At 41.1% G+C, this 17,258-nt stretch overlaps 1 protein-coding gene across 7 annotated transcripts in view; it reads right to left on the minus strand.

Annotated features, from left to right (window-relative positions):
- Positions 1–17,258, minus strand: part of sobpa (sine oculis binding protein homolog (Drosophila) a) — a 320,652-nt gene that overhangs the window by 99,987 nt on the left and 203,407 nt on the right. For 5 of the 7 annotated variants that reach the window (XM_063040814.1, XM_063040813.1, XM_063040811.1 and 2 more), the window contains exon 5: positions 2,892–2,957. The exons of the other annotated variants lie outside the window; for them this stretch is intronic. In XM_063040814.1, the coding sequence (XP_062896884.1) occupies positions 2,892–2,957 (66 nt within the window). The remainder of the gene's footprint in view (positions 1–2,891; positions 2,958–17,258) is intronic. 7 annotated transcript variants of the gene reach the window in all.

A 17,258-nucleotide genomic window follows, 5' to 3' on the forward strand; every position in this document is an offset into this window, starting at 1 on the left:
CTTATCTGGGTTGGGGTGTGAGGAGATGAAGGAGGGGAATGGGGCAGAGAGTAACTGTGGTTACTGAAAGGAGAATCATGGCCAGAACATCATACATCCCCATCAGCTGTTGGTCCAGAAATTTCTGACCTGGTTACAGCTCCAACCCATTGGAGCAAACAGAGAAACCAGAGAGGGAGAGCATCGTCAAAGTGGTTATTTAATTCCAAAGTAACACACAATTTAAATTCCAGGTTCTCTTTCAGAGCCCAAATGGTTAATCTGTGTTGTTATCCCGAACAGCTGCTGGATGGGTTTGCAAGACTCAAAGGATAAAGTTTAAATAAAAAATGTGTATTTACTTCTGCTGTGGGTGTAGCACCTCTCTGCCAATGCTACAGTTGTGGACAAGAACGTCTTAAAATATAATTACCATAAGACACATGAGGACACATTGAGTGTAATGTGTCGTCAGTGCACTTGCTCTAAAAATTCTGTTCCTTCAAAAATAAACACAATTTCTTACCCTGACCTTGTATGCTAATTTTGAGTGACGATCAGAAGGTGGGAGTTGCACAAGGGGAGACTCATCAGTGACACGCTCATTAGCATGTTCACTGAGCTGACATTTGCACTTGTGCCTATAATCATTTCACCTAATCCCTGTTGAGTCCTCTCTCATCATCCGGAAGATCACTGGTTAGCTGCTTCATTCACATATGGCATGCATATAATTATACTCATTCCATTTTGCAATACACAAATATGACGACTTTCTGGCCCTCCGCCATCAATTTCATCTGCTCTAAAAAACCTAGGATGCCGCAGTGGAAGTGGCAGTGAGTGGGAATTTAGATTTTATGCAGACACACTAGGTTAACAAAGAACAAAAGCACTGCTTTTTCCATTCACTTTTCAAACAAAGGGTCTTTGCTTAAAGTTGAGTAAATGGTGAGACAAAACAATGGTTTATTTTCCTTTTGCATTACTGCTCTGTTGCTCGATTGGTCTGGCAGCCAAATCTTAGCCATCATTACTATTTGACCATCAGGTCAGACCATCAGACAGAGATGCTGGATGTGAAGGGATCAGGAGTAAGACAGCACAGGCAAGGAATCTGTCATCCAGCCATTTGCCCAAGATCTTCAAAAATGGAATGGTTGTAGGGAGCCCAGTTGCCTTCTTTTTCAGTCAATAATTACGGTGATTGACAAAAATCCTTTTGGGAATTGGGGTGCAGCGGGTTGGGAGGAGCAGCATTTAAACAACTTTCAGTTTCTGAATGATTACATTAGGCCCAGGAAATATTTTTGGAAGACTGTATTCATGAAAATTTCACCCAAAACAACCTAAATTCTATAAAAACGTTAACATGCACAGAAATGAAAAGGAATCAAGTAAAACACAATAACTAATACTTGCCATCATTCAAGTTGTGTGAGGGAAAGATGGTCAGAAAACTGACCAACACAGCTTTAGAGACCAGCAGCTCAAAACTGGGCTATATAATCATCTAACTTGTGGCCAAAGAACCCAGGGCTTGGTAAGGAAGGAAGAAAACAAAGGAGTGTGAAAACAGCAGAGAATCTGAGTTGCAAGGGCCAATTCACTCCAATATTCCTCCCAGTTCATTTTACCAACTGCTGAGCTAGGAAAGGAACATGCAATCTCACAAATGTAATTCCCTGTGACTTCCGCCAACGTCAACAGGATCCAAAAACATCTTAATCCCCACCCCCTCCACACTCTACACTCTCTCTGTGACTTCATTATCCAAGCGTCCCTCCCCACCTATATCCCTCCTGGCACCTATCCCTGTAAGCTAAACAAGCGCTACACCTACCACTAAACCTGCAAGTCTGCCAGGGTCATTTACTGCATCTGGTGCTCCTAATGCAGCCTCCTCTACATCGCTGAGGCCAAAAGTAGATTGGAGGATCGCTACATCAAGCACCTTCACTCTGTCTGCCACAACAGGCACTATTTCCTGGTGGTCACCCATTTTAATTCTACTTCCCATTCCTATTCCAACATTTCGATCCATGGCCTCCTCTACTGCCATGACGAGGCCATTCTTGGGTTGGAGGAGCAACACCTCATATTCCATCTGGGTAGACTCCAACCTAAAGGCATGAACAGCGACTTCCAGTAATTTCTCCCCAGTGCCTCTTCTCACTCTATCCATTCCCTATTCTGGAGCCCTTCTCAACCCTTCATTTCTCCTCACCTGCCCATCTCCTTCCCCGGTTCCCCTCCTCCTTCCCTTTCTCACATAGTCCTTTGTCCTCTCCTGTTAAGATTCCTTCTTCTTCTTCAGCCTTTTACCTTTCCCACCTATCATCTTTCAGCTTCTCACTTCACCCCCACCTGCACACTTCCCACCAGCTTCACCTATCACGTGCCAGCTGGTATTCCTTCCCCTCTCCCCACCTTCTTATTCTGGCTTCTTCCCGTCTCCTTCCCAGTCCTGACGAAGGGTCTCAGCCTGAAACAGACTGACTGCTCCCCTCCAGAGATGCTGCCTGACTTGCTGAGTTCCTCCAGCCTTTTTGTATTGCTCTAGATTTCCAGCACCCACAGAATCTACTTTTCTTCTTTAACATCCTTTCTTTCTATCCTCTTCTGAAAATAACATTTCATTCTGCATTGGATTTCATGCTGCAGCCTGGTATCTTATTTCACATTTTTAAATTCCCGCTGCTCAATTAAAGACAGCTCCATATCACATGGGGTATTCGACACTCTTAACCATTTTTATACACAGATTTCAGAGGAGGCAGAAGGATGCTCACAGACTCATTATAAAGCATCCTGTACAACTTAACTTTCCACATTAATGAGTAGGTCATGAGTTACATTTTTAAGTACTTAACAGTATTTTCTATATTATGAAAGTGATCATTGAATATCACCTGTTGAAAATGATGGGACCCAGCACTACTCTCAAACGGACAACCTTCCGCAGTAAGTGGCATACTCTGGCCGCATCACATGAAATGATATAAATACAAGGTAAAAAAAATACATAGATTTGGTCAAAGATTCAGAAATACAATATTCACTTTCAACTTTAAATATGAAAACAAAATGTCTGAGCACTCCGATCTTACAAATCCACTCCTGATGTATAATGGGTGAAAGCTGGTGATTTTCTCTGTCCATAGACATTGGGGAGGAAGACTCGAGCCAAGAACTTTTTTTTTCACGATGAAAACTGGCATTCAAATCCTTTTTGAGTTTATTAATGAATGGTACTTCTGTTCCTGCAATTATAAATTTTCTAGCTCAGATCGCTTTCAATAAAGGTTATCCCTCTCAATCTGCACATTTGGAGGCCACTGCAGTAGTTTATAGATTGTTAAATCTAATGACAATTCCTATTTATTATTTAGACCAAGTCTTCGCAGTGCCTTGTTGGGAATCCTGGTTTTGTGGCCACAAAATGGTCAGTGGTCAATACTTAAGTCTGTTAATTTCAAGAGCAAATGCAAGGACTGTGGTTTGTCCATTGATATTACCCTCACTTTAGTTCTGCAGTACTGATTCCATTTCACTTTTTATTTCCATCTCTAACAGCCACAAGTGTGTCCATTTGCTGCCCAAGTGACAAAGTTTTCCCCAGAAAAGCAGCAACTAAGTTATGGGAATCTAGGGGTTAAAAATCAAATTCCCTCTTTCTCATAATGGGTAACACCAAGACTGAAAGGGTACAAAATCTCAATAAAAGTAGATGCAGCCAGGAAGCCCTGTTCAGCGAAAAAATACCTAAGATATCGGACATATTGACTGCTACTTAATCAGGCATTCAACTTTAACCATATTTACATATATTTTATTTAGTAATTTTGACTTTCCCAACTTCCCACATCACAAACATCCCTTCCAGTGGACTTGGTGATCAGATTTAACCTCTCCAGTTTTGACATCCTATTCCAGATTCATGCATCTTGTGACGTGACACAATGTGATCATTTTTCTTTTCTGTTCCCTTCCATTATCACAAGTACTCAAGATTATCACAAGGGTGTCTGATGGAAAACTGGTGAAGACTAAATGCTTGAGGTCAAGATAATTATACTTGAAGCTTGCACTGGGTTAATTTGGCACAGCTGCCCTGGAATGTTACACTGGTTTGCGTAGTATGGTGACAAAAGACATCATTGTGAAATGAATAAATAACGGTGCTTTACATACACTTACAGGCTCTAGTTATGTTCCCTGAACCCTCAGGAATCTTAATCATGACCAGGTTTAAAGTGCTGTGATGCTGTGCTTTTAAACTAGTCTCCACAATGTGATGGAGGTTGAGAGGCATTACAGTAACCACTGGGTTCCACAATCATTTGCTTTTTTCACCACACCACCACATAAAATTTGAGTCTTAACAAAGTGTTGCCTCAAGAATATTTTCCACTAGGGAAAGGAAAGTATAGCCATTTTGAATGTTCCTAAAGTTGGTGAGGGGAGTGAAATGGAGACTATTTATAGAGGTATAAAATATACCGAAGGCATAATTTGGCCCCAGGTGCTTAACTTTGCCAAGCTGCATCAGTCAATGGGATTCAAATTCTGACGATAGGGTGAGTAATTCTTTATCCACTGCATATCTGTGCCATTTGGTACACATGCTTAAAAAGACAGCAGGAGCCAAATTATTAATGGTGTTATTTCACCAACAGGTTTGATGCACTAATTCCATTAACTCAGCCTCAAAATGAGATTTTTAAAAACAAAACTGAGGCCTCATGAAATGGAATACAACATTTACAGGACAGGGTAGGTTAGCTTCAATTGCTTTTGTGATTCTTCCTGACATAATGTCTCCTCCACTGTTTATATGCCGAGATTAAAAGTCTGCCAAATGATAATCATGGGGGCTGTGATCTGAGACAATAAGATCAAAAAAGGATGGCAATGTCTAAAAACACGAAAGTGAAAAATGACCGGCTTTGAAGTTACCCCAGATATTCCATCCAAGGTACACATTTATTTCAGAAGCTTGACAATTAGGGTACTAAAGAGATAAAGAACGTAAACATAAAGGTATTGCAACAAGGTAGCACAAGATACAAATATCAAAATGCAATATCAGCTTGCTATCAATTGGAATTTCCCTGGCAATTTCTCATTACGTGCAGCCCTAGTGGTAGGAACTGTGGGGTACAGGAACAGTCCAAGAAGGGATAACATACTTTTTTTTAAAAAATGAGATGTAATGGATGGAGATTTAACAGACTAAAAGTTTTAAAATTAATAAACTTCTTTAATAAATTATTTTTAACATCTATGAACCACAGTCCTGCAATGACATGATCTGCTGAAATTTCTGCCTCACTTTAAGCTATTTTATTGATCTGTTAACTGGAATGAAATGGCCAATCCAGCACCTCTGTAACTACCACTGCAAAGATCTAATTTTAAATTAGAATCCAGCCACATATTTCAAACTCAGAATGTAAGACTGATGAATTTCTACCTCGGCAGCTACATGAAAAGCAGGCCAGAAAGACCTTCTCTTTAACTCTTTGAGGACTGCAGTAGCATTTCTGCCTCAACACAACAGGAGAGAAAAATTGGAATAACTTTGCTTTCATAATCCAAGGAAAACCTTGCACAGGACATGCAATATTTTCATATCATTTTTTCGGGTGATGGAGCAGTATAGTGTGCTGCAAAAGACAGAGGCTAATTGAATTCTGTAAGTTGCAAAGGATACTCAGTACTCAAAGGGTTAAAATCACAAGAGAAGATGCCATTGTCTTTAAGATTACAAAATAAAGAATTTGTTAGCAGTTAAAACAGATGTCTCAGACTTTAATTTCTGATAATCTTTTATAGATTTTGTTTTTATAGAGATTCAGTTTGGAATAGGCCCTTCGAGCTACGCCACCCAGCAACCCCCAAATTCCAGCATCTGCAGATTTTCTCTTGTTTGTGAACCCCCAATTTAATCCGAGCCTAATCACAGGACAATTTACAATGAATGATTAACCCACCAACCAGCATGTCTTTAGACTGTGGGAGGAAACTCACACGGTCACAGGGAGAACGTACACACAAACTCCTTTCAGATAGTGGTGGGAATTGAACCCCAGTCGCTGGTACCTGTAAAGTGCTCCTGTTTCCTGAACATACTGAATATAGTCATGTCATCTTCAACCCTTTGGCCTATTAATCTTACTTTAGGATATTTCATAGCTGATTAAAATCCAACCTTTTTTATTCTGTAAAGTGATCCCATTTGCAATCAGGAATTGGATTAAAAAGAACAGCTTTTGAAACCAAAGCTATACGTAGTGACAGTGCTTTTCTCAGTTTAAGCAGAGACAATTAGAAATGTTTCTGTCTGTTGAATCCAGGGAATACAAAGGTCCAGATGATTCCATGTAACTTATTGATTTGCAACTTCTAATCACAGCATTTTTCTAGAAATTTACCTTGCTCTGTACCTGGGAAGAATTTGCTGTTGTTTTAATTATGTTTTCCCTTATTGGTTAAAAATAAGCAGATTTCTGAGTACAATGACTTTGAGGAAAAATTACTTGGGAGCACAGCCTAGTCATCATTCTGCCCTATGTGGTGGTGTTGATGGGCATTCTGAAAAGGGAAAATAAAATCAGGGGACAAAAAGGCCAAGGAAAGACAGTAATTAACATTGAAGCCATCAATGTCACCAACGAATACCTCAGGTTATGTCCAGCACCATGATATAAAACATGAGTATTTTATTAGAAGAGATGAGGAAGGAGGAAGGGGGGAGGGGGTTGTTGGTCGTAGGGTAGCAAGGAATGAACAAAAGCCTGACAAACTTGGGTTGCACAACCCCAAGATTTGGGTGAAACGGTTAAAGAATATAAGGTAATTGCACTTGAAGAAAATCTGGAGCCATTAAATTTAAATTAAATTGTGGAAATGCAGCGATGAACAAATACATCAGGTAATCTGTCTTTATGCAGGCAGCAACCAATACTCTCAGCGAGGAAATGGGACTTATCAGGTGAAATAGGAAAACAAAAACAAGGAAATTGCCTAAGAAACTCTGAATAAATACATTGTGAGAGATTGCAGTTTCTGGATGGATGAACCAAGATAAATTAAACTACCTTCTTTTACTGTTTTTCTTTGATAATCTTAATACTACCCTTTATACAAGAGAAGCCTTCTTACAAAATTGGAATATAATTTAACATCACAATGAATGACATTAAACTTAAGAAACTGAAGAAGCCAGTAGAGACCTATAATTCAGAGTCTCATCCCAGTGTCTCAGACAATCTAAACATATTATCTTCCTATATCAGTTAACTTGTTTTAAAATACCTAGCCACCTACAAACATAGCTTTATACGAAAAAGTGCAATGTGTTTTATTTAAAACCTCTTCATACGTTTAAGCTTTCATCACAAGGTAGACTAGGTAATGGGTGATGGCAGTTGTATACAGGCCGCCCAACAGTAGCTGGGATAGTGAACCACAAGATTACAACGGGAAATAGAAAAGGCATGTCTAAAGGGCAATGTTATGATTGCCAGCGAAATTTTAACATTGCAGGTCGAGTGAGAAAATCCGGTTGGAAATGGATCCCAAGAGAGTGGAGTTTGTTGAAAGCCCAGAAGATGGCTTTTTAAGAAGAGTTTGTCATTGAGCCTTCTAGGGGATCAGCTATGCTGGATTAGATGTTATGTAATGAATTGGAGGTGATTAGGGAGCTCAAGGTAAAAGAACCCGTTAGGAGGCAGTGATCACAATATGATTCAGTTCAAGTTGAAATTTGATAGAGAGAAAGAAAATTCTGACATAGCAGTATTTCAGTGGAGTAAAGGAAATTACAATGGTATGAAAGAGGAGCTGGCTAAAGAAAATTTGAAGAAGATGCTGACAAGAATGACAGCAGAGCAGCAATGGCGTGAGTTTCTGGGGAAAAAAATGAAGAAGGTGCAGGATAGATGAATTCCAAAAACAAAGAAATACTCAAATGGCAAAATAGTACAATTGTGGCTGACAAGGGAAGTCAAAGCTAATGTAAAAGCAAAAGTGAGGGCATACAACAAAGCACAAATTAGCAGGAAGATAGAGGATTGGGAACCTTTCAAATACCTACAGAGAGCAACTACAAGAATCCTTAGGAGGCAAAAGGTGAAATATGAAAGCATGCTAGCAAACAATATCAAAGTAGATAGTAAAAGCTTTTTCAAGTATGTAAAAAATAAGAGGGAGATGAGAGTGGATACAGGACAGCTAGAGAATGAGGCCAGAGAAATAATAATGGGGGCCAAGGAGATGGCAGATGAACTAAATGAGCATTTTACATCAGTTGTCACTGGGGAAGACACTAGCAGCGTGCCAGATGTTGAAGGGTGTGAGGGGAGAGAAGCAAATACAGTTACTATTACAAGGCAGAAGGCGCTCAAAAAGCTTACAGACCTCAGGATACATAAGTCACCCAGACCAAATGAACAGCACCCTAGGGTTCTAAAAGAGGTAGTGGTAGAGATTGAGAGGGCATTGGTAATGATCTTTCAAAAATCATTGGACTCTGGAATGGTGCCAGAGGACTGTAAAATTGTCACTCCACTCTTTAAGAAAGGAGGAAGGAAGCAGAAAGGAAATTATAGACTAGTTAGCCTGATTTCAGTGGTTGGGAAGATGTTAGAGTCAATTGTTAAAGATGAGGTTATGGAGTGCTGGGTGAAACCGGACAAGATAGGACAAAGTCCATCCTGACGAAGGGTCTCGGCCCGAAACGTCGACTGCACCTCTTCCTAGAGATGCTGCCTGGCCTGCTGCATTCACCAGCAACTTTGATCTGTGTTGCACAAAGTCAGTATCGTTTCCTTAAGGAAAACCCTGCCTGATGAACCTGTTGGAATTCTTTGAGGAGATTACAAGTAGGATAGATAAAGAGGATACAGTGGACATTGTATATTTGGCCTTTCAGGAGTCCTTTGACAAGGTGCCACACAAGACAGCTTACCAAGGTAAGAGCCCATGGTATTACAGGAAAGTTACTGGCATGGTTAGAGCATTGATTGATTGGTAGGAGGTAGCAAGTGGGAATAAAAGGATCTCTTTCTGGTTGGCTGCTAGTGACTAGTGGTGTTTCTGAGGGGTCAGTTTTGGAACCGTTTCTTTTTATGCTGTATATCAATGATTTAGCTGATGGAATAGATGGCTTTATTACCAAGTTTGTAGATGATACAAAGATTGGTGGAGGGGCAGGTAGTGTTGAGGAAACAGGTAGGCTGCAGGAGGACTTAGACAGATCAGGAGAACGGATGAGAAAGTAGCAAATGAAATACATTGTTGGAAAATGCATGGTCATGCACTTTAGTAATAGAAATAAATGTGCAGACTAACCAAATCTGAGATGCCAAAGGACTTGGGAGTCCTTGTGCAGAACACCCTAAAGGTTAACTTGCGGGTAGAATCAGTGGTGAGGAAGACAAATGCAATGTTAACATTCATTTCAAGAGGTCTGGAATACAAATGCGGGGATGTAATGCTGTGGCTTTATAAGGCACAGGAGAGGCATCACCTTGAGTATTGAGAACAGTTTTGGGCACCTCATCTAAGAAAAGATGTGTTGACATTGGAAAGGGTTCAGAGGAGGTTCACAAGGATGATTCTGGGAATGAAAGGGGTTATTATATGAGGAACGTTTGATGGCTGTAGGTCTGTACCCACTGGAAGTTAGAAGGTTGGGGGGTGGAATCTCATTGAAACGTTTCAAATATTGAAAGGCCTAGACAGAGTAGATGTGGAAAGGATGTTTCCCATGGTGGGGGAGTCTAGGACAAGAGGGCACAGCCTCAAGATAGAGCGGCATCCATTTAAAACAGTTGCAGAGAAATTTCTTTAGCTAGAGGGTGGTGAATTTGTGGAATTTGTTACCACAGGTGGCTGTGGATGCCAGGTCGTTGGGTGTATTTAAAGCAGACCTTGATAGGTTCTTGATTGGACAACAACATCAAAGGTTATGGGGAGAAGACCAGGGAGTGGGGCTGAGGAGGAGAAAAAAGGATCAGCCATGATTGGAAGGTGCAGCAGACCCGATGGGCCAAATGGCCTAATTCTGCTCCTATGTCTTATGGTCTAAACACTAATAGTGACTGTTCGGGTCTAACACCAGACATATTCCTGTAGTGGTTGTGGCTTTCCAAATGTTTGTGTACTGTTCATATCAACATCGATAAGAGATTTTTAAAAATGGCTGCTGTTATTTCCTTCTCAGCACTGAGCAGTAAATAGTCTGATGAATAAGCTCTTCTCGGGGTTCCAGCTGGGTATAGGTATCGATTTTAACCAGCGTTTTGACGGCATACTCCACCATCTTTTTCAGTGATGATGGCTAGACACATCTAGTTCAGAAATGTCAGTTATAGACAATACCTGTACCCAGTTGGAAGCCCTAGTATAGTTTATTCATCAGATATGCCAGGAAAACACTAGATCCTTTTTCAGTCAATAGCCTATTAAAAGACACACGCAATCTATATAGACTTGGAGCACAATAACTTCATGGCTTCTTTCACTAAATGTATTATTGTGTCCCAAAGCATCTGGTATAAAATGGGTTAAATGGGCATTCTTAACACTTGGCTGTCCAAAACATCAGGTAACTTTTCAACTTAAAAAATAACAGAAATAGGGGAGCTCTATTAAACTAAAGGCTATTTAAGGAATAGAAAAATGATCCTTAAAGAATTTGCTACATTGAATTACTCTGATTTTCTAGCACATCTCCAAGCACTTAATTAGTTCAGACTTACTTCTTTTTCATTTGTGAAACTAAATTGAACAGCAGTCTTTTGATTAAATCCAAGATGTCTCAATGAACAATATGAATTTTTTTAAAAAACTGCAGCTACTGGAAATCTGAAATAAAAAATAAAAATGCTGGAAATAGCTGACAGGTCAAGCAGCATCTTTAGAAAGAGAATGTGGAATAGTCAAAATGAAGTTCAACAGGATATTGCATCAGACAGAGCATTTGAGCTACAAGGAGATATTGGATAAGCTGGGTTTGTTTCCTTTATTAGACCATAAGATATCGGAGCAGAATTAGGCCTTTTGTCCCATCAAGTCTGCTCCGCCATTTCATCACGGCTGATCCAGTTTTCCTCTCAGCCCCAGTCTCCTGCCATATCCCTTCATGCCCTGACCAATCAAGAATCTATCAACCTCTGCTTTAAATATACATGAAGACTGGGCCTTCCCAGCTGCCTGTGGCAAACAATTCCACAGATTTACCATTCTCTGGCTAAAGAAATTCCTCATCTCCATTCTAAAAGGACGCCCCTCTATTCTGATGTTGTGAGCTCTGGTTTTAGACTCTCCCACCATAAGGTACATCCACCCTATCAAGGCCTTTCACCATTCCATAGGTTTCAATGAGGTCACCCCTCATTCTTCTAAATTCTAATGCAAAAAAACCCAGAGACATCAAACGCTCTTCATTTGACAAGCCATTCAATCCTGAAATCATTTTTGTGAACCTCCTTTGAACCTGCTCCAATTTCAGCACATCCTCTCTAAGATAAGAGGCCCAAACCTGCTCACCATACTCCAAGGGAGTCCTCACCAGTGCTTTATATATTTTCAACAATACCATATAACAATTGCAGCACGGAAACAGGCCATCTTGGCCTTTCTAGTCCGTGCCGAACTCTTACTCTCACCTAGTCCCACTGACCTGCACTCAGCCCATAACCCTCCATTCCTTTCCTGTCCATATATCTATCCAATTTAACTTTAAAAGACAACATCGAACCTGCCTCAACCACTTCTGCTGGAAGCTTGTTCCACACAGCTACCACTCTCTGAGTAAAGAAGTTCCCCCTCATGTTACCCCTAAACTTTTGCCCTTTAACTCTCAACTCATGTCCTCTTGTTTGAATCTCCCCCACTCTCAATGGAAAAAGCCTATCCACGTCAACTCTATCTATGCCCCTCATAATTTTAAATACCTCTATCAAGTCCCCTCTCATCCTTCTACGCTCCAAAGAATAAAGGCCCAACTTGTTCAACCTTTCTCTGTAACTTAGGTGATGAAAGCCAGGTAACATTCTAGTAAATCTTCCCTGTACTCTCTCTATTTTGTTGACATCAAACCTTGCTTTTACTGTATATTCTAGTCCTCTTGAAATGAATGCTAATGTTGTATTTGCCTTCCTCACCTCAGACTCAACCTGCAAATTAACCTTTAGGGAATCCTGTAGAAGGATTCCCAAGCCCCTTTGCACCTCAGTTTTTTTTGTATTTTCTCTCCACTTAGAAAACAGTCAACCTTTTCATCTCTTCTGCCAAAGTGCATGACCATATACTTCCTGACACTATATTCTACCTACCATTTCTTTGTCCATTTTCTTAATCTAAGTCCTTCTGTACTCTCTTTACTACCTCAAAACTACCCCTCCACCTATCTTCATATTGTCTGCACACTTTGCAACAAAGCCATCAATTCCATCATCCAAATCATTGACATATAATATATTTTGAAAAAATCGGTCCCAACACAGACCCCTGTGGAACACCACTAGTCACCAGCTCCCTTCATTCCCACTCTTTTCCTCCTGCCACTGCTTTATCCATGCTACAATCTTTCCTGTAATACCATGGGCTCATAGCCTGTTAAGTAGCCTCATGTGTGGCACCTTATCAAAGGCCTTCTCAAAATCCAAGTACACAACATCAACCAATTCTCCTTTGTCGATCCTGTTTGTTACTTCTTCAAAGGATTCCAACAGATACGTTGGCAAGGTTCTCCCTTGAAGAAACCATGCTTATATGGCCATTTTATCATGTGCCTCCAAGTACCGAGACCTTATCCTTAATAATTAACTCAAACATCTACCCACCCACTGAGGTCAGGTTAACTGGATTATAATTTCCTTTCTTCTGCCTCTCTCCCTTCTTGAAGAGTGGAACGACAATTGCAATTTTTCAGTCTTCCAGAACCGTTCCAGAATCTAGTGATTCTTGAAAGATCATTACTAATGCCTCCATGATCTCTTCAGCCACCTCTTTCAGAACTCTGGGGTGTACACCATCTGGTCCAGGTGACCTATCTACCTTCAGACTTTTCAGTTTCCCATGAACCTTCTCTCTAGTTATGGTAACTTTGCACACTTCATGATCCCTGACACTTGGAACTCCCACCATACTGTTGGTGTCTTCCACAATGAAGGCTGATGCAAAATACTTATTCAGTTCATCTGCCGTTTCCTTGTCCCCCATTACTACCTCTCCAGCATCATTTTCCAACAGTCCAATATCCATTCTCATCTCTCTTTTACACTTTATGTATCTGAAGAAACTTTTGGTATCCTCTTTAATAATATTGGCTAGCTTACTTTCATATTTCATCTTTACCTTCTTAATGACTACTTAGTTGCCTTCTGTTCATTTTTAGAAGCTTCCCAATCCTCGAACTTTCCACTAATGTTTGCTCTATTTTACGTCCTGTCTTTGGCTTTCATGTTGACGTTGACTTTGACTTCTCTTGTTAGCACGGTTGTGTCATCTTCCCTTTAGAATACTTCTTCCTCTTTGGGATGTATATATCCTGTGACTTCCAATTTGCTTCCAGAAATTCCAGCCCTGCTCTGCCATCATTCTTGAAGTGTTCTTTTCCAATCAATTCTGGCCAACTCTTCTCTCATGCCTCTGCAGTTCCCTTTGCTCCACTGTAATACTGATACATCTGACTTTAGCTTCTCCTTCTCAAATTTCAAGGTGAATTTGATCATATTATGATCACTTGCCCCTAAGAGTTCTTTTACCTTAAGCTCTTTAATCTATTCTGGTTCACTGATAAACACCCAATGCAAAATAGCTGATCTTCTTTTGGGTTCAAGCACGAGTTGGTCTGAAAAGCCATCTCATTGGCATTCCAGAAATTCCCCCTCCTGGAATACAGTAGCAACCTGATTTTCCCCAATCTATCTGCATATTGAAATCCCCCATGACTACTGTAACAGTGCCCTTTTGGCATGCATTTTTTTTATCTCCCATTGGAATTTGTAGGCCACATCCTTATTACTGTTTGGGGGTCTGCATACAACTCCCATCAGGGTCTTTTTACCCTTGCAGTTCGTTAGCTCTATCCACAATGATCCAACACCTTCTGACCCTATGTCACTTCCTTCTAATGATTTGATTTCATTTTTTATGAACAGAGCAATGCCACCCCTTCTACCTTCCTGCCTGTCCTTTCAATACAATGTATATCCTTGGACATTAAGTTCCCAGCTATAATCTTTCAGCCATGATTCCCTGATGCCTACAACATCGTACCTGCCAATCTGCAACTGTGCTGCAAGTTCATCTGCCATATTCTGTGTACACTGTATGTATTCAGATTCAACACCTTTAGTCCTGTATTCACCCTGTTCGACTTTATCCATCTTTTACATTGCAACTCATCCTGCTGACTGCGATTTTGTCATATCAACAGCCTCTCCCCCCTGCACATTGCCCCTGTTTGCAAATCAGGGCACCTCATCTTCAGGACTATAATCTGCCTCTCCTGCAATACTTCTTGCATTTAAATATAGGCAGCTCAGGACACTAGGTACACCACGCTCAACCTTTTGATTCCTAACTTTGACTGAAGTCTTACCAACACTGGCCTCCACCACCTCTCCACTAACTGTTCGGGCACTCTGGTTCACATCCCCCTGCAACTCCACTTTAAACTCTAACATGCAGCATTAATGAACCTTCCCGCTAGGATACTTGTCCCCCTCCAGTTCAGAAGTAAACCACCCCTTCTGTACAGGTCCCACTTTTTCTGGAAGAGAGCCCAATGATCCAGAAATCTTATACCCTCCCTCCTGCACCAGTTACTTAGCCATGTACTAAACTGTCTAATCTTTTTAGTTCAGGCCTTACTAGCACATGGCACTGGTAGCGATCCTGAGATCACAACTCTGGAGATCCTGCCCTTAACTTAGCAGCTAACTCCCTGAACTCTATGCAGAACCTCATCACTTGCCCTACCCATGTCACTGGTACCTACATGGACCACGACTTCTGGCTGCTCACCCTCCCACTTAAGAATGCTGAGGACTCGATCCGAGATATCCCGGATCCTGGCACCCATGAGGCAACATACCATTCACGAATCTAATTCTCACTCATAAAACCTCTTGTCCGTTCCTCTAACTAAAGTATCCCCTATCAACAGAAGGTGCCTCTTCTCCCCCTTCCCTTCTGAGTCACAGAGGCAGACTCAGTGCCAGAGACCCAACGACTGTGACTTTCCTCTGATAGGTCATTCCCCACCCCTGCAACAGAACCCAAAGTAATATACCTGTTGCTGAGGGGGATCTGCACTGGCTCCTTAACCCCTTTCCCCTTCTTGACTGTCACCCAGTTTCCTGTGTCCTATACCTCGGACACTTCTATGTGCCTTATCTATTGCCCCCTCAGCCTCCTGAAACATCTAGAGTTCATCCAGTTCCAACTCCAGCTCCTTAACACAGCTGGATACACTTCTCACAGTCGTAGTCATCAGGGACACTGGAGGTCCCCCACCTTCCCACATTCCGCGAGAGGAACATTTCACTATCCTGCCTGTCATCCCTGCTGCCCTATCTGAGCAGATACAAAGAAGAGAAGGGGAAAAAAAAACCTTGAGCTCTTCTTTCCATCGCTTTCTCTGAGCGAAGTTTCGAAGAGCTAAAGCCTCTAGGTCGCCACACTGATTATGATTACTCAGATGACAGCCGCTGCACTTTCCCCGATTCCTTTAATTTGCTGTTAGTAATTATTCCCAAACGCTGATTGGTTGTATTGGAAAATGCAAATGCATGCATTGTATTTTCTATGTATTACGATATTTACTCAACAGTATTTACTCAAATGTATACATTGTATGTTCTATATTTACTATGTAACCACTGCTAGCTCAATAGAAGGTATTCACTATGTAGCCATGACTTTTGACCTGTTCACTATTAATTCATGAAGAGAACTAGAATGAAACCAAGTAGAAAGATAACAGTGGCGAGTAAGGTGATGAAATATGTGGCAGTATGTCAACGCAAGACTAATTAAGAAATAACTGTGGTTAGGGATGAGAGGACATATGGTCTAAAATGTAAACTAGGACATAATTAAGTTAGGGAGTAAAACAATAGTGAAAAGTCGAGAGCGGATATATTGATGATATGTAATCACAGGCCGACTGGATATGATAATGTAGCTAAGATAGGAAATTGCTATAAAAAATGCTGTATACAAGCCTCGATGGGCAGTCAGCTACTAGCTTTCTGATTGTCTCAGCTTTGATTTGCAAATTAAAGTTTAAAACGTCTTGATGAGTTTTCTGCGTCTCCTTGTCGTTTGTGAGAAACAAGAAACCACGACAGTTGTTGGTCAAAGCTCTATAGTGCTGCGGCAACCTACTCTTGTCTTTTATCCTCGGGCAATGGACCTGATTGAAGTCCCCTCCTCTCCAAACTTCTGATGTTTGGATTGGCTTCTGGTTAAAGCTCTATTATGCTGCCATGACGAAGAAAGCTGGAGGCAGGAGCTTTGGAGGAGGAATTGCAAAGAGGAAGACCTGAATGGGTGCAACAGATTTCTGATGAACATGGACAGAAGTGACAGTGAGAAACTGTTCCCTTTTGCAGAGTTATGAGTTATGAATAACCAAACAGCAAAGGTTTAAAAGTAAAGGCCAATTTATACTTGTGCGTCAAATCGACACTGTAGGTACGGCATAGCCACATACCCTATACCGTATCCTACGCTGTAGCCTGACGCGCACCTCCCCAAAAATGTAACTATGCGTCGCGGCGACGCAGACCGCAACAACTGTGATTGGTCCGCTTGGTAGCATCGCATTTCCTCCTACGCTACAATAGCTTCCCATTGGGCGACTGAAGGGCAGGGAAGGAACTCTAGTTACAATGCTTTCCACTAAGCTTTACAGACCTCCGAAATTATGGAGGACCCTGTGCTTGACCCCAGTTTGTAGTTAGTTGCTACAGCCTGTTGACTTCCACCCGAACCTAAAACTTGAATGGTGATCGCCAGTCTCTGAGAATACTGTGCCTACACTGATGCGAAATAAATGGTTGGAGACGATGAACCAAATCATCAAATCTATCTGCCGACATCTGAAAATATTTGAAATGCATTTCCTCGTCTGTGTCTCTCAGTGGCCGGACAAGCACAGAAAATTCATCCTCCTTCAGTTTCAGTCGCCATTGTTTTAAATTTGAGTTTCTTTGTGTTGAGTTTAAACATGAAGAAACTCAACACAGTGGCAT

The sequence above is a fragment of the Mobula hypostoma genome, chromosome 2 (assembly GCF_963921235.1).
Source record: "Mobula hypostoma chromosome 2, sMobHyp1.1, whole genome shotgun sequence".
NCBI lineage: Eukaryota > Metazoa > Chordata > Chondrichthyes > Myliobatiformes > Myliobatidae > Mobula > Mobula hypostoma.